Source organism: Carassius gibelio, chromosome B23 (assembly GCF_023724105.1).
Source record: "Carassius gibelio isolate Cgi1373 ecotype wild population from Czech Republic chromosome B23, carGib1.2-hapl.c, whole genome shotgun sequence".
Classification (NCBI taxonomy): domain Eukaryota; kingdom Metazoa; phylum Chordata; class Actinopteri; order Cypriniformes; family Cyprinidae; genus Carassius; species Carassius gibelio.
Window position 1 is genome coordinate 25,689,764 of NC_068418.1, and position 25,166 is coordinate 25,714,929.

Genomic DNA, 25,166 nt, shown 5'->3' on the forward strand with positions numbered 1-25,166 from the left:
AGCGGGAGACCACTAATGGGCTCATTCAGCAAAGTTGAACAGTACTGTTGAAAGGATTCATTAATTCATGCCAAAACATAAAAAAAATTAACTGTTATAACATTTTAAATCTCATTGAGTCAATGTTTTCCATTTTGTTCATACAGATATATCAGTTTTTACAATTTTGCCACATTGTGATTACAGTTTAACCTGAAAATGACATCTAAACTGTTAAAAACTAGTTTAATCATTTAATTTCAGTGTTTGTGTCTGTCTGCCAGCCTATTCTTCATTTTGGATGTCTTTAACTGTCATCCATGCATCCAGGTTAGCCAAGACCACCTCAGAGGCCTTAAATGCTTGAACCCCGTAAAATGCTGCTTGCAGCTTTAATTTTATTTATTTTTTCTCTTGTTGCTTTGGCAAACAAGGAGATATTTATATTTCAGAATAGGACATGTCATTCCTCGTCAACGTCGCCTCTATCACATCCCTGCTGAATGATTTCGTTCCCATCGGCTCCTGTCTCCGGTCTGGCAATATAATATCCGGACTTACTCTACAAATTTGTATACATTGGATGCATCTGTCTTTCACTCAGTATTTCTAAAAGGCATATAAGAATTTACTTATTACAGCAGCTGGTGAAAGAGAAGGAGAAGATCAAACCGTGAAAATCCATATTGAGCTAAAAACACAACACTCACCTGTTTAGGAGATCACGACACCGGTCACCACTTTGTAAGCGCCACGCACTTGGACCAACGAAGGTATCCAGTGATGGCTGAAGGGTTCTTGTGTGTTTGGTCTTTTCAGTGCACAAAGTAATTCAATTTAAATTCAATTGTAGTCTTATATTTTATTAAGAGTTAGATTAGAGTTAGAATGCAAATTATTATTGATCATCTATAGAGTCATTTATCTAAACATCTGATTATTCTATGCATTAGGGGAAGTCATGGCTATATAGTCGGACTTGTAATCCAAAGGTTTGTGAGTTCGAGTCTCGGGCTGTGGAGTTTATTTGTTTATTTATTTGGATCCCAATTAGCTTCCACAATGTGGTTGCTAGTCTTCCTGGGGCCCATAAAAGTGCTGAAATGTATGTACAGTTAAATACACAAATATAACATACATAAATATAACTTACATATAACATAACCACATGTATACATTTATCCACATATACACATTCACACACATACAACATTTGAAAATGTCAGTACCTATAACAGTCATGGAGTGAATGTACAGTGCTCTCTTATACCTTCAATACCACTTCTGAGGTGTCCTTGAGCAAGAAACTGAACACCCAACTGCTCCTCAGCCTCAGTGTGTGTTCACTGCTGTGTGTGTGTTCACTGCTGTGTGTGTGTGCATTTTGGATGGGTTAAATGCAGAGCACGAATTCCGAGTATGGGTCACAATATTTGGCTGTATGCCACGTCACTTTCACCTTATTTATTCACTTTTTAATATTATTGTAACATACTCATTCATTTGGGGCTCATGATATCGCTTCAGCTGTTAGCGTATCAAACGGTCACATTCTCTTCAGTCTTGGTTATTAGGCAAAGGTAATTGACTAATACTTTAGACGGACACATGCTTGCTCATTCTAAAAGTACTTTTAATTACCCCCATAGATTTGTACACACTTGAATAAAGCAACATTATTTCTAGTCAGAGCTCATGACCACTACTATTGATACAAGCCGACCAACATTACTTTCCCTGATAGTAGTTTTGGTTTGGTTTCCCATGTACACTTAGCTAGAGTAATATTACAATAAACAGAGGTTAGGCTCACCCTATTTAGGTTGGTCAAACAACATCCAGTTGACCTAAACAGAAATTCGTACTGGCTAACGTACGCTCGTTGGACAATAAACTGGACTACATTCGATTACTACGTTCAACTCAGAGGACTGTAAGAGACTGTTGTGTTTTTGTGTTCACGGAAACATGGCTCAGCAACAGTGTTCCAGACGGCACTATTCAGCACTATTCAGTGTACATTCCCCCATTCAACATCACCAGCAACAGGAACGACGCAGTAAATGAACTGTACCAGCACATCAGTGAGCAGCAGACAGCACACCCCGATGCTTTTCTCATCATAGCTGGGGATTTCAACCATGCTGACCTTAAGAGTGTGTTTCCAAAAATACACCAGCACATCAACTTTCCAACACGAGGTAATAACATTTTGGACTTTGTTTACACCACACAGAGAACAGCTAGGGCCAACCTGTCCCGTGGCATCAGAGAGGCTAAGAGACAGCACTCCAGGAGGATAGCTCACCAATTCAGCGACAGCAGAGACACTAGGAACCTGTGGCACGGGATACAGACCATTACGGACTACAAGCCCCCACCACGGACCTGTGACAACAACATCTCTCTGCTAAATGAGCTGAACACCTTCTTCGCTCGTTTTGAGCAACAAAACAGCACCAGTGGAGAGCCAGAGCCCCACCCCCCATCATGTACACCTTCTACAGAGACACCATTGAGAGCATTCTGTCGAGCTGCATCACTGTGTGGTATTCTGCCTGCAACGCGTCCTGCCGAAAAACTCTGCAACGCATAGTGAGAGCAGCTGAGAAGATCATTGGTGTCTCTCTTAGCCTGCTACCATCAGGACCAGCAGACTGAAGGACAGCTTCATCCACCAGGCTGTCAGGAAGCTGAACTCCCTCCCGAACCTGCCCCCCCCCCCCCCCCATAATTATATGATGGCATGCACTAGTCACTTGTGCAGCATTGGTCTGCTCACTCACCGCTCATTACCTCGTTCGGCATGGAACTGACGTCATTCCACTACCTCATCAGTCAGTTAAATAACTGCTCTTGGTCACTTGTCACTTGTCACTTTAATCAGACTTAAGATATTTTTAATAAGTGATTTTTTTGCACTAAAAATCTTTTAACTGCACTGTTGTTCACTTCATTGATTTGCACTATATCTGTCATTTGCCTTGTGCTGCTTTATTTAACTTTATTTTTAACTTTATCTTTAATTTTATTATATGTCTTTTTTTATCATTCCCTTATTTTATAGTTGTATCTACATTTTATATTTGATCTAGTTATTTTTTTGACTTTAATGTTAATGTTATCTGTATTCACCGGGGTCTGAGAGTAATGCAATTTCGATTCTCTGTATGTATGTACTGTACATGTGGAAATTGACAATAAAGCAGACTTGAACTTGAAATTGAACTTGAAATTCCCTATAAGCCCTTACAATCGAAGTACACTTGATCTAATACCAAGTGTTAGCCGGATCTCTAAAGATACAGTTGGCGTGACCTCTGCTCCGTCTGAACTGAATTTTAGCCCGTTACTAGAGTCAATAATTACAGAGTAAAGCAGAATAAAATCCAATGTTTGGATAAATTACTATGAGTGATAAATAATAATTGCAATTCTAACTCAGATTACAAAAAATAAAATAAAAAAAATGGAGTCATATATCTCTTTCATTGTTTCATGTCATCAGCCTTTATGACTGAAAACACTAATGACATCATCCTGCCCTACACAGATTTTCATCCAATCAGAATCTCTCTAAGAATGTACTTCCTCTTGTGACAGACAAGCAGAGCAATTAGCATATTCTGAGTCATGTGACTATAAAGTCACATGAAATAAAATACTGTGAAATAAGTGAAATAAAAACTGAAGGTGCCAATACAGTTGAAACAAATTGGTGAAATCAAGACATTGGTCTTTCTGCAGAGCGCTGTGTTTTCTAGATGTCAGTTTTTTGGAGTTTCTGCTCTTCATGTGAATGTTCATCTGTTGATGTGGACACACACTCTTTTCTCTCGTTCACATGCAGTGAGTGGATCTGTGGATCAGTGTTTGTGTTCAATGTGTGTGGAAAATCTAGACTGATTTTATACAACCGCATCCTGAAATACAAACCTGAATCCTCCAAACTGGTCTCAGTTAAAGGATTCCTTTCAGAAATCTGCTTTACTTTCATTATGTTTAAAACATTAACACTTTAACTTATTTGTCTACTATTTCTTAACCACAGTTTAGCAGTCTGTAGTATGCAGTGCTGAACATTTCAAACAGTTCGTCTGATAATGAGAAAAACAGGGTTTAATTTTTATTGCTGACAAAATTGACAGGACAAGCCAAAACCATGGTTTGGAAAATGGATTCATGGTGCACTCTCTTATTACATACAGTTTGTTAATTTTGAAGACAAAGAAAGTTACGGACTGCGGCATTAAACTTTTAAGTTAATTGTGGCTAATGTATATCTAATTTTAGTTCAAATGCTGGACGTCTGATAAAGAGACAAACAGAGTTTACGTCTGATCAGACTGAAAAATTAAAGTTAAGCTGAGAGCATTGTTTTGTGAGATGCAGATGCATTTCATTAACACTTCCATGTTATTATTTCTGCAGAATGCACACAGTATCTTCAGTATGCACAGTTAGATAGTTTGGGGCAATATTTATTTAGTTTTCTGTTTTGGCAGATATTTGTTTTTTAAGTATCAGCAGCAATGTGGCAATATTTTACTTTATTTATCAACAATGGCAAATATTAATACATTTGTCTGTATTGTCATATAATCATCTGTCATAGACTAATAGACATAAGCCGTGTCTGAATGTATGATGAACTTTGTTAATCTGTTACATTAATATTATTTGCTTCTTTGTCATCTGAGCACAGGCAGCTCATTTCTCAGCGTCCAGAGGCTTGATGCAGTGAATGTCTTGTAAACGCTGTCCTCTGCTGGACACAAGCTCATCTTCTGTGAATATCAAATATATAATATCTGGCTCTGAATCATGATGATGAGTGCCATTCTGTGTCGGAAGAGATCGATCCTGTCTCACTTACAGACTGTCCTCTGAAACCTTCAGCGCTGCTTCATTAGTCCTCTCTAACGAGGAGAGAAGCATAAATATTTAAACTGATGAAATATACCTTTTTAAAACTGTATGAAGTTGTATATTATGACAAAATTAAAATGAATACGCAAATTGTAATCTGCACACCACGTTGAAAAAATGTCAGTATTTATTGAAATGAGCTTAAATTTGTGAAAATCAAAATCCCATTTCAGGTTTTCATGCTGAAGTCTGTAGCTGTGACAACTTACATTTTTTGTGAAACATATTTAGAAACATTTAATTTTAAAGAAAAATAATGATACATTTATTTGTTAACAAGTGTGATGATCAGTGGTTTAGAGTTTTTACCTCCTTTATTAAGGCATGGGCTAAAATATGGATAGAGTTTGTCAGTGAAAGTCTGAGCAGTGAAAGTGTAGATATGAGATCTGGAGCCCACATCATAAAAAGAGACCAGACCCTCCTCATAATCCACAAACACTCCCACAGTCTCAGGATTCACTCTCAGAGATAAAGAGACAAGTGAACTTTCACAAGCATTATACTGATTCTCATTCCTCAGAATCAGAGTCCAGAATCCATCCTCAGGAGATAGTGTGTTTTTCACCTTCCTGTTGATGGATTCTCTGGCCACTCCTAAATCCCACTCAGTCTTCCCCTTCACCTGCACCTCATAGTAAAATATCCCTGAACTGAATCCCTGCTTTGCCAGAACACAAACAGCATTATCAAATCTCTTTGGGTTTTCTGGGACGTCCTGCTTAATGCCTCCATGACTGACTTGTTTTCCATCATCAGACAGGATGAGACATGGATGCGCTGTATCAGGATCCAGAGTCACATCCACTAGATGAGAGATCAGACATTATTAATCAACTTCAGAACAAATGTTTTCATATATTAAAGATTATAAAATGAATTGAAGGAAATGGTTTCAGTCACACGGTACCTGCAAACTTCTGCAAACACTTCAGTCCTGTGGATACAGATGACAATATAATGATTAATTATTTATTGTAATATTTCATGTTAACATTAAAGTAAATGTTGCTAATCCATCAGTTTATAAAACAATGTAAGAAATTGTGTTATTTAATCTGCAATATTCTGAATCATTATTGTGAGGTGGGAAATGTTTTTAGACTGATTAATTTTAGTCAGATTTCTGCTTATGGTTTGTGTTACTGATGTAATTCCTCTGAGATTAGTTTGTACAGGTATGTTAATACTTATATCATATTGCTTTAGTTTAAGTTTGAATAGATCTTCACATAAGAAATATATTCACTGTATTTGATATTCACATACCAGTTTGACCAGTGTTTTTATTTATTCTCCCATCTAGAGTTTTCTCCAGCTGAATCAGAGCTCTATTCACTGAATACACATTCACATCAGAGTCAATCCTGATCTCAGTCCAGTTCTTGGTGTGTGGACGACTGAACAGAGATGAGAACATCTACAGCAGGAGAGAGAAGACTATTAAATATGATCAAATGCAGGAGCTTTCTTAACTCATTTTCTAATTTGACTTTATTACAGTTTCATTTTGATTTCCACAGTTTCTGACGAGAGCAGCTCATCAGGTTTGTCAGCAGAGCATCAGATCAATAATATTCTGCATTCTCAGTGATGAGACAGATGATGACAGACCTGAATGAGGTGCAGGTGATCATCAGTGTGTGAGATCTGCTCCAGCTCAGTGTTTCTCTTCTTCAGATCAGTCATTTCCTGCTGCAGCTCTTTAATGAGATCTTCAGCCTGTTTCTCTGCTGCTTTCTGCTGTTCCTCCATCATCTTCAGCAGCTCAGACTGACATCTCTCAATGGAGCGGATCAGATCAGTGAAGAGCTGATTTCTGGACGATTTCTCTTTCTCTGTGTTTCTCTGATCAATGAGATCAATTAGAAGTTAGTTTCACTCAGATGTACGTCACAGTAGAGAAACAAAGACAATCACAACTTCTGTTTCATGTCACCAGTTGAAAAAGTAGTGCTGTAAAATACACCTTTTATTCAATACACTTCTATACAGAGGTGGAAAGTAAGGAATTACATTTACTCGTGTTACTGTAATTGAGTAGCTTTTTTGTGTACTTCTACTTTTTAAAGTAATTTTTAAAATCTGTAATTTTACTTTTACTTAAGTATATTTTGTTTGAAGTATTGTACTTCGCTACATTTTAAAACATATTAATTACTGAGTAAAAAAAATAAATAATAATAATTCGCTCCCTGGAAACTACGTCAGTAAATAATGGGCAGGAGAACAAACTGGCGCTAAAATCACAAGAAAGATGCAGACGGATAAAACAGGCGTTAGTGGTGCAGACACCGCTGAAAACGAAACCCCGTCATATTCTGAAGTTGAACTCGAAGGAAATGAAGTGAACCCCTGGCCATATTTATGCTCTATGCAGTGTAAACTGTGCTTACCTAGAGAGACCAAACTAGTAGCTTATAAAATCTCGACATCAACCCTTCGCAAGCATGTAGAGGTAAGCTAAATAATTGCAACGTTGCATTGGTGGTTAAAATGAAGCTTTGACATTTTAGCAAGAGGTTTTGCACAAACTAGCCAAAAAGACTGGTGCCGAGTGTTAGATATATCTGGGATATATCGTCTGCTATAATATCATTGTTGTTTTAACAATGTGCGCGCGCATTTACAGTGCGTTCTTTCACTGTGTGATTCAGTCTGTTAAAATGCATTTAAACTGATCACAACATTGAAGATATAGGGGCAGAAAATTTACATATATAATTTTCATATAGTAAATCAAAATCACACAAAGAATGTGATGAGAAAGATCTTTTCCTCCAAAAATCATCATGATTATATATATATATATATATATATATATATATATATATATATATATATATATATATATATATATATATATATATATATTACAACAGGTCAGTAAACAAGTTAATTAAGAAACTTGCGTTTTAGATAGCATATTTTTACAACAAAAAATAATTCCAAACATAGCCACCAAAGCACAGTTTTGCATCTCTGAGCAACATGACTGTTTAGTTCCTGAATGAATCAACCGTTTAAATGATTCGGTTCAATCGCAATGACTCACTTATTAATAGTGACTTGCTGACACATAGCTACTGGCCATTTTAAGTTCACAATTAAAGTATCTTTTGATTTTTTTTTTAAATAATTTATTTCTTATCATTTCAAATGAGTATTCAACATTTTATGTCTTGTATATCAAAACATTATTCATGCATTTGTAACTGCAGGTTAAATGCATTCTTGTCCTGCACTAAACAGTGTGTTAATACATCTAAATGCCACTTCCGATGAAGCTTCTGCATTTCGTCTGCATTGAAAAGATGAGTTTGTTGATACTGATTTGCCTGGTAACAGCCCAAATGTCTTATTATTCTAAATAACTGATTTCTTTAATTAAAAACAACTAGTTTGAGATTAATAGGCCTGTGCCAGGGGTGTCAAACTCAGTTCCTGGAGGGCCGTAGCCCTGCAGAGTTTAGTTCTAACCCTGCTCCAGCACACATATCATGTAGTTTTCAAATAAGCCTAAATGATTAAATTAGCTGGATCAGGTTTGTTTAATTAGGGTTATATCTAAACTGTGCAGGACTGTGGCCCTCCAGGAACTGAGTCTGACACCCTTGGTCCCATTTTTGCCTCCCCATCACTGTTAAAATGTAACTAAGTAATTTTTACTCTGAGTAAATTTTAAACAAGCTACTTTTTACTTTTACTTGAGTAGATTTTTAGACTGGTACTTTTACTTGTACTTAAGTAAAATTTCATTTATATAATGGTACTTTTACTTGAGTAGAATATTTTTGTACTCTTTCCACCTCTGCTTCTATAATGTTCTTAAAGTTGTCTATTTTCACACACTAATTTTGTACTGAATATACTAAAAAATATTGTTTACCACTTCTTAAGATAATCTAGTGTACTCAACTGTGCTATTTTGGGACACCATAATTATAAACTAAAATGTGCTTTTTGACATATTTTCTTTGAAAAAAAGAATATTTATATATATTATATATATATCAGTACTGAAACTGAAAACCAACTTTCATACACTTTTAAATATTCTCATCATGCATAATAAATAACATGTATTAATTATTTAAAATATAAGAATAATCTATAATACATATACACAAAATGTATTCATAATTTACTGCCATTTTTATAGATTAAATAATTCATTTCAAATGTATTGTAATTATGTTAACATTCCCTTTATATGATATATTAAATATTACAAATATTACACAATATTACTATGTCATTATTAGCACTTTATGTACTTTTTGTTAATATCTTGTTAAACTGTGAATTTTGGTTCACATCTAAACACATTCTAATATAACATCTATTGTGTGTTGCCTTCATGAAGCTGTTGTTTTCCATCATTAAAGAGCCACACAGATGGGAAATCAAAATTTACCTGTATTACAGTGTATGATGTAGCTGTCCATCAGTGTTAACAATGTGCAAAGTAATTAAACCAAAAAGTACACGATTTATAAAGTTATTGGCTTCTAAAGTAAGGAGTCGACTCTGAATCGCTGAAACGAGTCGTTATAGATTTCAAATATTTTGCCCATCTCTATGTACGTCACTAGGAACACTTTACATAATAATCTCCGCCTACCGTCTTGAGAGAAACGAAGCTCTGACCTGCCCCCCCCACACACACACAGACGCTTTGGTTGGTGTGAGAGCATCATGTCGAGGAGACAGTGTGTTTTTAATTGTAAAGGCAAGTTTGTTTTATTTTCACTGCCAAAGAATGAAGATCAGAAGAACCAATGGCTAAAATTCATTTTTACCACAATACCAGAGCAGTACAACAAATCCCTTTTGTTGTGTTCACAACATTTCACTGATGACTGCTTTTCTAATCTCGGTGAGTACAGCGGGATTTTCAAAGCGTTTGGCCATAAAAGAGGGTTCATTACCAACTTTATTTAGAACAACGAGCATCTCCGAATCACAACGCGAAGTATGATTATGAAGTTATGTGTCTGTTTTCTCCCGAGCGTCTTATCAGTATGTGTGCTGTCTGCAGCCTGTCTGCGCTGATCGTCATGTACAAACACGTCATTAAAATGAAGTGTAACTCCGTGAATACTCAACGAAGAGACACGAGAGAGACATCTATAGAAAGCTTGACATGTCTACTTTAAAACTAATCAAGTGCTGCCGAACTGATATTCTGTAATAAAGTGTAACCCAGTGTAATAATAACAGTGTTTTTTTTTTTATATATACATATGTGCATTTCATAAATGCATATGGTTTTGGATAAGTTCTATGTTAATTAAGTTGATATTATTTTTATTTTTGTATTTTTATATTTCTATTGTTTATCCAATCGTATTCACTTGTCCACAATGGGTGTCCAATCTATGCTCTAGATTAAGGTGAAGGGGGCGGGAATAATTGAGGGCAAAGTTGAACGAGGAAGAATTGGGAGAGCACGAGGGAGAAGAGCGTGCGATCATCTGGTGTTATATTGTTTCACTAAATATATAGTGTAACTAATGCTATAATGTGTTACAATAGTTTATGTAGTTAAGGTGTTGTTGGAATGAGAACAGAAACTTATACTACAGAGACGGGTAAGATTTATTTATCCTCAAAATATTTCTGGTTGTGTCAATTCCAGCCTCCATTTACTAATACAGCGAATGGACTAATTATAGAGACTGAACAGTGTCTATCTTGCTCGGATGGATTGTGTGTTTATTTGGCGAGTCGTCAGCTTGAGGATTCGTGGCAGTTTCAGATGAGGATGATTACAGATGACTTGTGAGCTAACGTGAGTGCTCGGAATTCCTTTGGCCTTAAGGAAATCGCCGCAATAGTGGAGTTGACGGACATCTAACGTCGTGAGGTGAAACATGCTCTTCTGATTGGATGGTTCAAGGTATTTTTATTTTTTTTGTTTGTTGCTCAGTGTTGAGTATAGCGGTCTTTTGTTATTTGTTGACCACAATGTACCCCAGCATCAAACAGGCCTGCAACGTGAAAATAACGAACTTTCATATTGATTGAGGTTAAGTGTGAGCTCATATTGCCGGCTTAGTATTTGTTTGAAGAGTTTATTAAGTTTGAGTAAGAGTTTGAGGACTCAAATTTGAAGTATAACAACAGAGGGGAACAAATATCCATTTACAACAAGAGTGAATGTGAAATGTGTACTTGATTTTATTGTTTTATTCATTTGTGTGAATATGTGAAATTCATATTGCTTATTTAAATAATTATATTTTACATTTGGAAAAATCATGAAACGTGATCATTTTACATTTTATCCAGTAAATTGTTATTTACAGTCTACTTAAGTGTTTTCAGTTTATTATTATTTGAGTTAAAAAGGAAATATAAATATACATTGATTATTTCTTTGATTGGTAAAACAGTTGATTTATTTACAGAAGTTAAATTCTAATTCATTATTGTTTGAATTTATTTTAAAGTTTAAGGGACCCAAGGAACTAAGTAACAAACACAGTTACATAGAACAAGTTGAAGTGAGTAAATAAGAACACTTAGCTCACAATATTTGATAAACCAAAGTTTATTCATACGAACTCAGAGCGCACCATTAACTATCTATATAGGAAAGGGAAAAAAGCGCTACATAAATTGGAGGCACCGCTGGGATCCTTGCGTGTCCCATTACAGTTGTGTGTTGTAAAATAAGAAACAAAAGTCTCCGTGTTCATCTAGTTAGCACAGTGTGATCATGACTGCTTACTCTATATATCCTGGTCTGGTGGATGAGCTTAAAGGATGGTGTCCAGGAGAAATGCTTAACGAGGCACATGCACTGATGGTCATTGTCCCTGAAGATGTAGAAATTTCTCAAATAGAAGAAACCCTCCAATCGGTTAAATGTCTAGGACGAGTGCGTGTGAGAGGACGCATGTACAACAGTAAACTGGATAGTTTGACTGTTTTATGTGAATGCAAAGAAGTTGTAGACTTTTCTAAAGTCCCTTCTGACATACTTCCCACAGGCGGACTTGTAGCCTGGCCGATTGTCATGGTGACACAAAGTCCAGTATCCCCAAGTGCTCCCTCTAGGGCAGAGCAGAAAGATTCATCTACCGCTGTGGATGATGGCAACATTCAGGAATTGTTGGGTGCACATGATGGCCCGGCTGAGTCCATTATTCGTGCCGTGGGAGATCTGCTGTCTAAAATAAAAAAACCAAGTAGTGATAGCAGCAGTTATCGCCGCCTCCGAGTTTTTTCTGGGACTGTGCCAACTCCTGCAGGAGAAGAGCCTTTAGAACATTGGCTAGAACAAGCTCGTCTTATTGTTGAAGAAAGCGATTGCTCAGACAAAGAAAAAAGACGTCGGATTATGGAGAGTTTACGAGGGCCAGCCTTGTCAATAATAAAAGCTGCTCGTGTAACCACTGCTGTTCTCAAGCCAGAACAATGTTTAGAGGCCATTGAAAGTGCCTTTGGTTCTGCTGAATCAGGGGAAGAGCTGTATATTGCTTTTCGGTTGATGCAGCAACAGCCAAGTGAAAAACTGTCAGATTTTTTAAAAAGATTAGAACAAGCATTGACCAAAGTCATACAGTGAGGTGGTCTGTCAGTTGCCGCTGCAAACCGTGTAAGAGGGGAACAGTTACTTTGTGGAGCTGTGGCTGCTGATCTTATGTTAGTTAATCTTAAACTGAGGGAAAGGAAGGAAAATCCTCCATCCTTTTTGGAGTTGTTGAGTGAGATTCGCAGTGAGGAAGAATATGAGGCATCAAGGGCTATGCTAAACTCCACTGTGCATAAGATCCAGGCTAAAGCAGAGGTAGACAATAAGCAGACAGAAATCCAGACTTTAAAAACTGAGTTAAAAGAACTGAAAGCCATGTTTGTTTCTATGGCAGCCACCCCGCATGGATCTGTGAAAGAAGAGACCTCTGCTGGTTCAAGTATGAAAACTACAACCTTTGAAAGTTGTCCAGACCCTGAAGTGACTGCGCTGAAAAAAACAGGTCAAAAGATTGCAGCAGAAAGTTCAAAGTAAAAAGCCCATTGCCTCTGTGGCCTCCTTGCTGGTGGAGACTTCTAGACATGTCCCTGGTACATATAAGCCAACAACGTACAGTGATTCGGAGGAATATTACTGCTACCGCTGTGGAGAAAGTGGACACTTTGCCGCAAAATGCAGAAATGCTGAAAACCAAGCAAAAGTTGTTCGAAGATTAATCCAGTCACTGAAAAAGCCAAGAGTAGAGATTTGCTTTCATCTGAGCCAACATCCAGTACAACCAACTGTTCAGTAAAGAGGAGTGCTGTAGACATACAAAAACAAAGGCACGTTCCAGAAGGCTTGGTTGGTCCAATGTCTGTTGTTCAGCTAAAGGTGAATGGACATGAATGTGATTCCTTATTAGACAGTGATCCACAAGTAACCATCATCTTCGAAGCGTGGTACAAGCAGCATCTGTCTGATGTTCCAATTCACCAGGTCACAGGTTTGGCAATTTGGGGTTTAAGTGAGTCCAGCTACCCTTACTTGGGTTATGTGATGGTAGATGTTGAGTTCCCTGCCAAAATCACAGGAACTCATGAAACCCTTTCAGTCTTGGCCTTAATCTGCCATGTAGTCCAGATCAAACACCAGTTATTTTGGGTAACAACGCTAACCTTTTCAAGCGTTTGGCTCGTTTGTGTAGAGAAAGTGCTGGAGTGGACATTGCACAGACATTGGGCATAAATGTGGATTCAGTTTCCGAAGAATTGTCATGTGACCCTGCTAAGATCTCTGGTGAAGACGAAGGAGTGGGCAGTGTAAGGTGGCTTGGTCCGGGCCCCTTGTCCTTGTCCCCAGGAGGGGATTGTGTGGCAATCCGTAATAAAGAGTTAAATGAACCATTAGGAGAAGAGGTTCTGTTGGTAGAGGCTTCTCCAGATGCCACTCTGCCAGTTGGAGTGTTACTGCAGCCCATGGTAGTGCCACATTTTGAAATGGATGTTCACCATTTTCCAGTACTGATGCACAATGAATCCCTGAAGGACACAGTGATTCCAGTAGGAACAGTGGTTGGTCACTTGTATTCTGCAGAACCAGTAACATCCGCCCCAAAGACAGGAGTGTTTGATACAAACCTCATTAACTTTGGAGATTCCCCAATTCCTGAGACATGGAAGCAGAGGTTAAGGCAGGCATTGTCGGAAAGAGCTTCTGTGTTTTCACTACACGAGTGGGACGTGGGTTTGGCGAAAGGAGTGGAACACCATATTCGGCTATCCGATTCTAGGCCTTTTCGTGAGCGCTCTAGGCGTTTGGCTCCTGCGGATATTGATGATGTTCAGAAACACATTCAAGAGCTTATAAAATCTGGCATCATCAAGGAATTACAAAGTCCCTGTGCCTTCCCTATTGTTATCGCCCGAAAGAAAAATGGAAGTGTAAGAATGTGCATCGACTATGCTCGTACAGTGCCTGACCAGTATACTACTCCTTGCATTGACGATGCACTAGACTGTTTATCAGGGAGTAGATGGTTTTCCGTCCTTGTCCTCAGAAGTGGTTATTACCAAATAGCTATGTCTGAAGAGGATAAGGAAAAAACTGCTTTTATATGCCCCTTAGGATTCTATGATTCAGATGGAACCAGTCATGCTCTGATGCCTTTGAGCAGATAATTCAGTGTCTTACTAATGCTCCAGTCATAGCTTTTGCAGACCCCTGCAAACCCTACATTTTGCATGTAGATGCCAGTCTAAAAGGGCTAGGTGCTGTATTATATCAGGAGCATTTATCTGGTCTGCAGCCTGTGGCATTTGCTAGTAGAAAAATGAGTAATTCAGAGCAGAAATATCCTATACACCAGTTGGAATTTCTTGCTTTGAAATGGGCGGTCGTGGATAAATTCCACGATTACCTATATGGAGCTAGATTCACGGTACGTACGGATAATAATCCACTTACGTACGTTCTTACGACAGCTAAACTCAGTGCCACTGGACATCGTTGGCTGGCTGCACTATCCACCTACGACTTTGATGTGTTGTACAGACCAGGCAAGAACAATACTGATGCAGATTTACTGTCCTGTAATATGACAGATGAGGAAATAAGAGAGGGTTGGCAAAGCATCTCTGAGACCGAGGTAAGGGCCATATGCCAGGAAGTTCATGTTGACTTAAAGCTCAGCAAATCACCTAGGTATGTAGAGCAACTAGCAGCCTCACCTGAGTGTATTCCTGATGTGTATGCTTTCCCTGTTCAGCTGGAATGTGACTTCTTGGAGCAGAAATCCATAGCTGATTTGACAAGAGCCCAAAAGAATGATGTTGTCCTGAGGAAAGTAATTGAAGCTTTAAAGCAAGGGACGTGGCCTACTGAGGTAAAAGTGAATTCGGAGTTGTGGCTTATGTAACGTGAGAAGAATAGGCTTCTAATTAAAGAAGGTTTGCTTTTCCGATGCAGTAAAACACCCTCTGGAGAAGAAGTTTCCCAACTTGTCCTGCCTACTGAATTCAGGGAGGATGTGTGCAGGTTGTTGCATGATGACATGGGTCATCTGGGTGTAGAAAGAACCACAGATCTCATCAGGAGTAGATTCTACTGGCCCAAAATGGCCTGCGAGGTGGAACAATACATAAAGAATTGTGGGGAGTGTATTACTCGCAAGACACCATGTAGTAAAGCAGCTCCTTTGCACCAAATTACCAGCAATGGACCGATAGATCTGGTCTGCATTGACTTCCTCTCACTTGAGCCCGACTCAAAAGGAATAAGTAACATCTTGGTAGTCACAGATCATTTTACACGGTACGCCCAGGCGTTTCCCTCAAGGAATCAGACAGCTCGCACTGTAGCCAAGTTCTTAGTGGACAAGTATTTTGTGCATTATGGCTTACCTGGGAGGATCCATTCCGACCAAGGGCGAGACTTTAAGAGTAATTTAATCAAAGAGCTCTTGCTTCTGTTGGGGATTCGAAAATCACGTACCACTCCGTACCACCCTCAAGGTGATGCTCAGCCTGAGAGGTTTAATCGGACCTTGCTCTCGATGTTGGGAACCTTGGAACATGAGAAAAAATGGCAGTGGAGTCAGCATGTGGTGTATCTGGGTCATGCCTATAATGGCACGAAATGTGATGCTACAGGGTACTCTCCCTACTATTTAATGTTTGGAAGGGAAGCAAGACTCCCTGTTGATCTTTGTTTCCAAACATCTGCTGATGGAACAGAGGAAAGACAACATTTTCAGTATGTCGCCAAGCTGAAAAAAGATCTAAAAGAAGCTTATCAATTAGCCTCAGAAGCTTCAAACAAAGTGCATCAACGAAATAAAAGAGCCTATGACAGCAGCATTATATTCCAAGTCTTGGATGTTGGTGATAGAGTGTTGTTGAAGAATCTGGGACTGAGAGGAAAACACAAGCTTCAGAGTCGATGGAGTTCTTTGCCATATCTGGTAGTTGACAAAATGCCTAACTTACCAGTGTATAAGGTGAAACCTGAACGTGGTGGAGTAAAAACTATACATCGAGATCACCTCTTACCGATTGGACAGTCTGTGAGAATGCTGGAGAGTCCAGGATATGCATCACCTGAAGAGACAAGAAAACGTTCAAACTCAAACCAAACACACAAAAAAGTGCAAAAAAACCCCAAAATCACTTATTTGAGATGACAGAATCCTCAGAGTCAGAATGTGAAAGGGTTAATGTGCCTTACCAGAAATATGTGCACAAGTTGCTGAAAAATAAGATGACCAGGGACAGATCTCCTGATAGCGATGCAAATGAGCAAGAAGCTGGTGATACTGGTCATGAGGAAAGTGATCAGGCTGAGGGAGAGTGTACTAAAAATGATAATGTTGCTGAATCTGAGTCAGACTCAGAAGATGAATCAGACACTGTGACTGTTTCTGAAAGGAAGTGTTCAAAACCAAAAGCGGTTATGCCTCCTAGTCAGAGATCCCATAGTAAGAGACCTGTGCATTTCATAAATGTATATGGTTTTGGATAAGTTCTATGTTAATTAAGTTGATATTATTTTTATTTTTGTATTTTTATATTTCTATTGTTTATCCAATCGTATTCACTTGTCCACAATGGGTGTCCAATCTATGCTCTAGATTAAGGTGAAGGGGGCGGGAATAATTGAGGGCAAAGTTGAACGAGGAAGAATTGGGAGAGCACGAGGGAGAAGAGCGTGCGATCATCTGGTGTTATATTGTTTCACAAAATATATAGTGTAACTAATGCTATAATGTGTTACAATAGTTTATGTAGTTAAGGTGTTGTCGGAATGAGAACAGAAACTTATACTACAGAGACGGGTAAGATTTATTTATCCTCAAAATATTTCTGGTTGTGTTAATTCCAGCCTCCATTTACTAATACAGCGAATGGACTAATTATAGAGACTGAACAGTGTCTATCTTGCTCAGATGGATTGTGTGTTTAGTTGGCGAGTCGTCAGCGTGAGGATTCGTGGCAGTTTCAGATGAGGATGATTACAGATGACTTGTGAGCTATTAGTGCTCGGAATTCCTTTGGCCTTAAGGAAATCGCCGCAATAGTGGAGTTGACGGACATCTAACGTCGTGAGGTGAAACTTGCTCTTCTGATTGGATGGTTCAAGGTATTTTTATTTTTTTTGTTTGTTGCTCAGTGTTGAGTAAAGCGGTCTTTTGTTATTTGTTGACCACAACGTACCCCAGCATCAAACAGGCCTGCAACGTGAAAATAACGAACTTTCATATTGATTGAGGTTAAGTGTGAGCTCATATTGCCGGCTTAGTATTTGTTTGAAGAGTTTATTAAGTTTGAGTAAGAGTTTGAGGACTCAAATTTGAAGTATAACAACAGAGGGGAACAAATATCCATTTACAACAAGAGTGAATGTGAAATGTGTACTTGATTTTATTGTTTTTTTCTATTTGCAGTGCGTTGAGCTCTCTCGGACATCATACATATTTCTTAGAAAAAAAAATTTATTCAGCACCTACATCTTGAATTAAATATTATGAAGCTTAACATTAATTTTCATAATTTGTTCACAAACCTTCCTCTCCTCTACTGAGAGCTGGATCTCCTGAATCTTCTTCATTCTGTTCTGGATCATCTGCTGCACGTCTGTCTGTGTCTGAAGCAGCTGATTCTACAGACAGAGAAAAACACACTGTTATCTCTGAATTTACATTTCCATCTTCTGACAGTTTTCAGGGTAAAGCCATGGTCACACTAGACTTTGAGCATGTGATATTTCTTTAGAAGCTGCAATGGTTGTTATGTCATCACTCTCTGCAGCAGCATCTTAAAAACTTTCAATACATTACAAATTCCAAAGAATTATAAAAAAAAAACAAAAAAAAAAACAACAACTGATAACATAAGCAGCTTCCAAAAATCAACTATTCGCAATTAGAGTATATTATATTTTATAATGCTCATACCCTTTTTCACATTTAATGTTATATTGTAGCCTTGTTAACTGCTTTAAATTACTTTTTTTTCCCACATCATACACCATAATGACGAAGCAAAAACAGAATTGTTACAGCTTTGTAAATTTATAAAAAATAAAATATCTGAAATAATTAAATAGTCAATATATGTCTCCTCATGACGGCCACGATCGTTGTGTCACCTGTCTGGGCTTTCAGCATGCTGATACTGCATTCGTTGATGACTCATGTTCTCATTGTGGGGACATGACCATCTTGGCATTAAGATTGATACTTAATTACCTTAAAAGGTATAGAGTCCTCTCTGCCACACCCCGTTCTAGCTCCGCTTCTCATAAGATAGCTACTTCGTTTGTTGGCCAGGGTGATCTGAGGGTTAGGGCAGCTGAGAGCATTGGGCTTGAGTGGAATCCTCTACCCTTTCCCGAGCACTCGAGGAATCCTCCACCTTGTCCCGAGCACTCGAGGATGGACGATTGGTTCCTGGGGCCTGCTTGTGCTGAGCGCCAGCACCCCCCACTGGTTCCTTTCTTCCTGGAGATGCACCAGGAAGTGCGGTGGAGAATTTTGCCCCGCAGTTCTCTGCCATCCAGAAGCAGTCTGACGCCATCAAGCATATCCTGCCTTGGCGGCCCGCTGCTGCCTCCATACTGCCTCCACTCCACCTCAGCCACAGTAGCAGCCTTCACCCCTGCCGCAGGGAGAAAATGACCACAGAAGGGCAGTGCAGCTCATTTCTGCCCTTAAACCTGCCAAGCATCAGGCTAAGCGGCGTTCCTGAGACAGGCATCCCGGAGTTGGGGATGACTGCTTGTCAGGAGATGCTATCCTTTGTTCTCATTTCTTTTTGTTCCCAAACATTCATTAAAAGAGCTGTTTCCTCTACCTCCAGGTCCCAAGAGGCCTCGTACAACAGCTGGCAATGTGTTTCCTCACTGGATCAGCTTCTTTGAGCCCCAGCCCGTTTGCACGACGATGGTGGGCAAGGATGCCCCTGTCATGCGCACGGAGGTCCTGACCCTGCTTGCAAAAGGCGCTACAGAGCTGGTCCCTCCAGCAGACATGAAGTCCGGCTTTTACAGCACCTACTTCATAGTACCCAAGAAAACAGGTGGGTTACGGCCAACCCTAGACTTGCATGCCTTGAACGGAGCTCTACACAGACTTCTGTTCTAGATTTTAATGCCCAATCACATTTTTGAATGCATTCGTCCCTTGGATTGGTTTGCAGCAATCGACCTGAATGACTTGTACTTTCATGTCGACACAGACTGTTTCTTTGGTTTGCTTTCAAGAGGCAGGCATATCAGTACAAGTTTCTCTCATTTGGGTTACCCCTGTCTCCCCGCGTCTTTATGAAAGTCGCGGAGGGAGCCCTGGCTCCTCTCAGGGAACGAGGTGTCCGGATACTCAAATACCTTGATGACTGGCTGATTCTAGCTCACTTTCAAGTGTGGTTGTTTGTGCACAGCGATCTGGTGTCAGACAACTCGCCCGTCTAGGTCTTCAGGTCAACTGTGAAAAGAACAAACTCTTCCCTGTGCAGAGGATATCTTTTCTTTGTATGGAAATAGACTTCACCATGTTCGCACAGCTTATGAATGAGTGCACACAGTCACTGCTGAATCGCCTGAGTCAATTCGAGGGAAAGAGAGCAGTTCCACTGAAAATATTTTAGAGGCTCCTGGGACATATGGCATCCACAGCGGCAGTCATACCACTTGGTTGCTTCATATAAGAGCACTTCAGCACTGGCTACATGACCGAGTCCTGAGATGGGAAACAGGGCACTCTCCGAGTGACTGTCACTCCGGCCTGTCTCCGAACCTTCACCCTGTGGTTGGACCTCTCGCTTCTACAGGCTGGCGTCCCCTAGAACCAGTGTCCAGACATGTTGTTTTGTCAACAGATGCCTCTGCCATGGTTTGGGGTGCCATGTGCAACGGGCATGGTGCGTCATGTTCCTGGACAGGACCTCGACTTCAGAGCCCTGCTGGAGTACAAGCACGTTCTGGTCTGTACGGACAACATTGCAACCATAGCATACGTCAACCGTCAGAGCGGTCTACGCTCCCAATGCTTGTTGCAACTTGCTCGCCGCTGGGCCTGCGCAAGTATTCATTTCTTACAGTGAGCCTTCTTGCACAGACACTGCGCAAGATCAGGGAGGACGAGGAGCAGGTCCTCATGGTTGCATCTTTTTGGCCCGGCCGGAGCTGGTTCCCGGAACTTGTTCTCCTTGTGACAGCCCCTCCCTGGCCAATTCCTCTGAGGAACAACCTTCATTCTCTCTGAACTTGTACTCCTCATGACGGGGCACTCCCTGGCACTCACATCCTGATCTTTGGAACCTACATGTGTGGGTTCTGGATGTGTCACGGAAGGTTTAGTTACTTTGCCACCTCAAGTGGTAGCTACCATCACTTCGGCTAGAGCCGAAGTGGAACCTCTTCACGCCGTGAAGACCCCTGGAGATGGCTGATCGGGTCAGTGGTTTCCTTTCTTCAGGAAGGGGTTGGAATGAAGGTCCATTTTCAGTGTCAATCTGCTTGCTGCACCATTCCACTCCATGGACTGGATGTGTGCGCTATTCCCCTCAGGTGAGTTCCTCAGTTCAGAACCCTGGGTTCCTTGCGTGCATGCCCTATTGGTCAACCCCCTAGTTGGACTAGGTGCCTCCATGTGTTGTGATTCCCCTTTTTTCTTGGGCAATCTCACGTGTGTATTTACACAGTAAGTATTCTGGTAGCGTGTGTCTTTCCCTTGGCAAGCACCTTGCCAGCTCTGTCATTGAAACTTCCACCCTGAGGGCAGATTCATGTGTATCACCACCTCACGGTTGATACCTGCCTTATAAGTCCTCCTATGAGCAGGCAGCCTGCTAGCATACGTCCAGTGCATTCTGTGTCAGGTATAGGCCCTCACTCGTGCTGGCCTCATGACAGGGTGTTCACACTCACACAAGTCACTGGGGGACAAGGGGACCCCATTCATCAGTCTCTTTCTTTGCCATATCACTGTTCTGCTGAATGGCCGGGTCACTGGGCTAGGCTCCTCAGCGAAGACTTGGATGCGAGTTTCTTGCACTGCTCCTTATATACCCATACAGCAGGGCGGAGCTCGCGATGCAAATCCGGCAGACCAAGGTACACTGTGTACTATTTGCTCATTTTGTTACCACTCGAAGGTGATTGGGCTATCAGGGGAGACCCCATTCGTCAGTCTCTTGCTGACGTAAGATCTCCGTTCCCTCCTTCAGGGAATGAGGGTTACATGTGTAACCTAGATGTTACATTACTAATTAAAGTTTTCAAAAAGTAATCTGTAATCAGTAACTGTCTACAGTTTGTAATCCACCCAGCCCTGCACATAACAAATAATAATGAATCCAAAATGTAAAACTTACAATTTACTCCACTTTCCTGCAGAACTGCAGTTATAAACTGATGTTCTTTTAATTGATCTACAAGGTCATGTCTTGACATATCGATCATCTGTTGGCCACATGGTTTCATGTGATACTAATTCACTGGTTAGAGTTCACCAAACTTCAATTTAGGAACGCTGTGAAGTGGAAAACAACTTCACAGGAGCTTGTGGTTCTGCTCTACCACTCTACCAATGAAATGAAAAGTATAGACGGACCTTTAACATAAAAAAGGGACAAGTTCTTCAACATGTCAACACAGAGAAAAGAAAACTGCATTTCATGGGTGTTTAAAGTGTTTTGTTTGTATATCTTGCCTTCTTCTGCTGACTCTCCTCCTCTATAGGAACAGTGTTGTGAGTCCTGTGGTCTCCTTCAGTGCAGGACAGACACACACTCGTCTGATCATCTCTGCAGAACAGATCCAGAGGTCTCTCGTGTTTCTGGCATATATAATCCTCCAGATTTTCCACAGCGTTGATCAGTTTGTGTTTCTTTAGACGTGGGACTCTGTGATGAGGCTCCAGATGAGTCTCACAGTAAGAGCTTTGACACATCAGGCAGGACTTCACAGCTTTCTGCTTTCTTTCATCACAGATGTCACAAAACACTTCAGATCCTAGATTGAGCTTTTCCTGAAAGTGCTGCACAACCTCTCTGAGTGTTGTATTAATCTTGAGATCAGGTCTTCTGCTGAATGTTTCTTTACAGAGTGGACAGAAGCAGGTCTTTGTGTTTGTCCAGCACTTGTTCAGGCAGGTTCTGCAGAAGTTGTGTCCACATGGAGTGGTGACTGGATCAGTGAACACATCCAGACAGATGGAGCACTGGAGCTCCTCATTTAGTGGACCACTGGAGGATGCCATGCTGAAAAGATAAGTAATGAAAATATATCATCTACATTGCTGAATAGAGCAGTTTTGATAATGTTAGTTTGTGTATGGATGTTGCATTTTAAAATTAAAATCCAACTAAAAACTTAAAAAACCCTAAACTACAGACCACTGTTTATATCAAAGTCAAAGCAGCCATAGAGCAATATGTGACAGAAGTTTCTGACTGGAATTTAGAACAGAGCTGAAGAATGTCAATCACACATATCCTAAGCTCCGCCCCTAACTTCCTGTCTGACAAAACAAATGTTTTTTAATGGAAACAGTGGTGTGGTGAACACTGTTCTGATGATGCAAGAGTTGCAACTATGGCAGCTGAGAAGGCCATTCTCTGTGGGGTTTTTTTTGAAGAATTTTTTTGTATTTCTGCAAAATACACTCGATGTTACAGTCACTGCTCTTATGCCCAGAATAAAAGAGAACATCTCAGAGTCAAGTGAAGAGATTTGTGGAAACTGTGGTTCCTAATTATTTTGATCCAACATTTGCCTCGCAAACATTTCAGGTGAAGAATAATCCACTTCTTTCCTCAGAGACTGTGTTATGATCTATATGACCTTATTATTTTTATTGTGAGTTTCAGGCATATCTTTATTGCTGATCACTCTTGTTCTGCTATGTTGTTGTAATATTTACCATTATATTTACCAAAGTGTCACTCCACCTAAAAATATACATATAAATATGTATAGTATATTTATATTACATTAATCAGAGTCTAGCACATCTTCCTTAGGAAAGGATATGGACCAGAAGACATTGCAGTTACTGAAAGATATTTAGACAGACTTAAAAAAGATCCAGATCTATACTTGTGCTCTAATTGCTTTAGTTATTTTGCCTTTAATGTAAATAAATGTGCAAACAATATAATTGCTCTTGTGAATTTATTTAGATGTTAATTACATTATGTGAGCTGTCTCTTTAATGCAGTGTGGTTTATATTCATGTTGCTGCTGATTGGACTGATATTTTTGACACACCCACCAAACAAGAGAAGACACATCTCAGACCTGTAGCACACCGTTTCCAGGAAACATCTTCAAACTGAAAACCAGAGCAAACGGTGCACACCAGTTTGAGCTTAAACTTGCTCCTGGTCTGATGTGTCGTATTACTCATGATAATATTGGGTGATAGAAGAAGAAACTTAATAAAGAAACTAAATAAATAAAGATTTACAACAATATTTTAGTATCACAAAAGGGTATTTTTAAATGAAAGACAGCACAGAGAAAAGGTGGAAGTGTATATTTCAAACATACAACCCACTAATAAACACCATATATCATTTTTGTGATTTTTACTGGACTTTGTTCATTCTGTCTTCAGTTCAAGTACTTCATGTTTCTGCCTTCTCTAAACTGACAGCACACTTCAAACTTTGACTTACAGCCAATGAAATTATATTCTGTTACAAACATTGTTACTGCTTAATTATATTTAACTACTGAACGAGGCCTTTACATTTCCATCACTTACCTGCGAGTGAATAGCAGATTTTATCGGAAATTTTCAAGTATTTGAATAGGAGAGTTGTTGTTTGACGTGGCTTTCAGTTCATCTGTCGAGTTTCACTTTCACTGAAGTCTTTTTACCTGTCTACAGTGATGTCATAATGTAGGTGCGCCCATGATCATGAATATGAAACCGTTTCTAATTCATTCCTGCTGGGTGTGTAGCAGTTTAAAGCTGTGTCTGAAACCACTCACTCATTCACTCATTCACTAATCCCTATATAGTGTATGGCAGTTGAGTGGACTATATCAGAAAGAAGTGAATGGATTTGGACCTTGACTGCGAGGGAGAAACATCATCATATGTACTTTTATATTACATGTATCTTATTTTAGAAAATAATATTAATAGCAATAAGACTTAAAATGACTTTATATTGTAATCGTACATACCTCTGCGTCAACTTTGTGGATTCATTGATGGTATAATATTAATTTCAGCTTGAAACCTTTAGAGCATTTGTTTTGTTTTGGTAAGTTCATTTTTTATGACAGTCAAATATCACATTACCGCCATATACAATTTGCAGCTTGTTAGAAATGGAGCACAGTAAACCTATGCTTCACAGTGAAATCTTTAAAATTTTCAGTGATTTCCTGGGAAGATAAAACATATAAATGTATTTGAATTGAAATCAAAGTTTGCTAGTTGGTAATAAACCACAGATATATAAAATGATGTCAGTTGCCTGGACAAACACTGTACCAGTGAAGATTATTGAGTGGATTTGTGGATCAGTGTTTGTGTTTGATGTGTGTGGAAAATCTGGGCTCACTTTATACAACAACATCCTGAAATACAAGCCTTCATCATCCAAACTGGACTCAGTTAAAGAATTCGTCTCAGAAATCTGATTTACATGCATTGTTTAGAATATCAACACTTCAGTTTATTTGCCTACTGTTTTTTTTTTATCCAGAGACGGACTGGACAGACTGGATTTTCTCCCAAACAGGCCCACCACAACTACACACAGTCAATACTATCTCTATTACT

General features: G+C 39.5%; 1 protein-coding gene and 1 long non-coding RNA gene across 2 annotated transcripts in view; one reads left to right on the forward strand and one right to left on the reverse strand.

Annotated features, from left to right (window-relative positions):
• Positions 1–25,166, forward strand: part of LOC128011805 (uncharacterized) — a 91,182-nt gene that overhangs the window by 27,343 nt on the left and 38,673 nt on the right. The window contains exon 2 of the long non-coding RNA XR_008182658.1: positions 22,190–22,485. This is a non-coding gene — a long non-coding RNA (uncharacterized LOC128011805). The remainder of the gene's footprint in view (positions 1–22,189; positions 22,486–25,166) is intronic.
• LOC128011797 (E3 ubiquitin-protein ligase TRIM39-like) lies at positions 4,999–24,222 on the reverse strand. Its single transcript, XM_052594519.1, has 7 exons — positions 24,135–24,222; positions 22,077–22,626; positions 17,930–18,025; positions 6,523–6,756; positions 6,178–6,328; positions 5,819–5,845; positions 4,999–5,715 (listed from the first exon to the last, which is right to left on the reverse strand). Exons 2-7 carry the CDS (start codon positions 22,623–22,625, stop codon positions 5,174–5,176), a joined length of 1,599 nt encoding a protein of 532 aa, XP_052450479.1. The 5' UTR covers position 22,626; positions 24,135–24,222; the 3' UTR covers positions 4,999–5,173.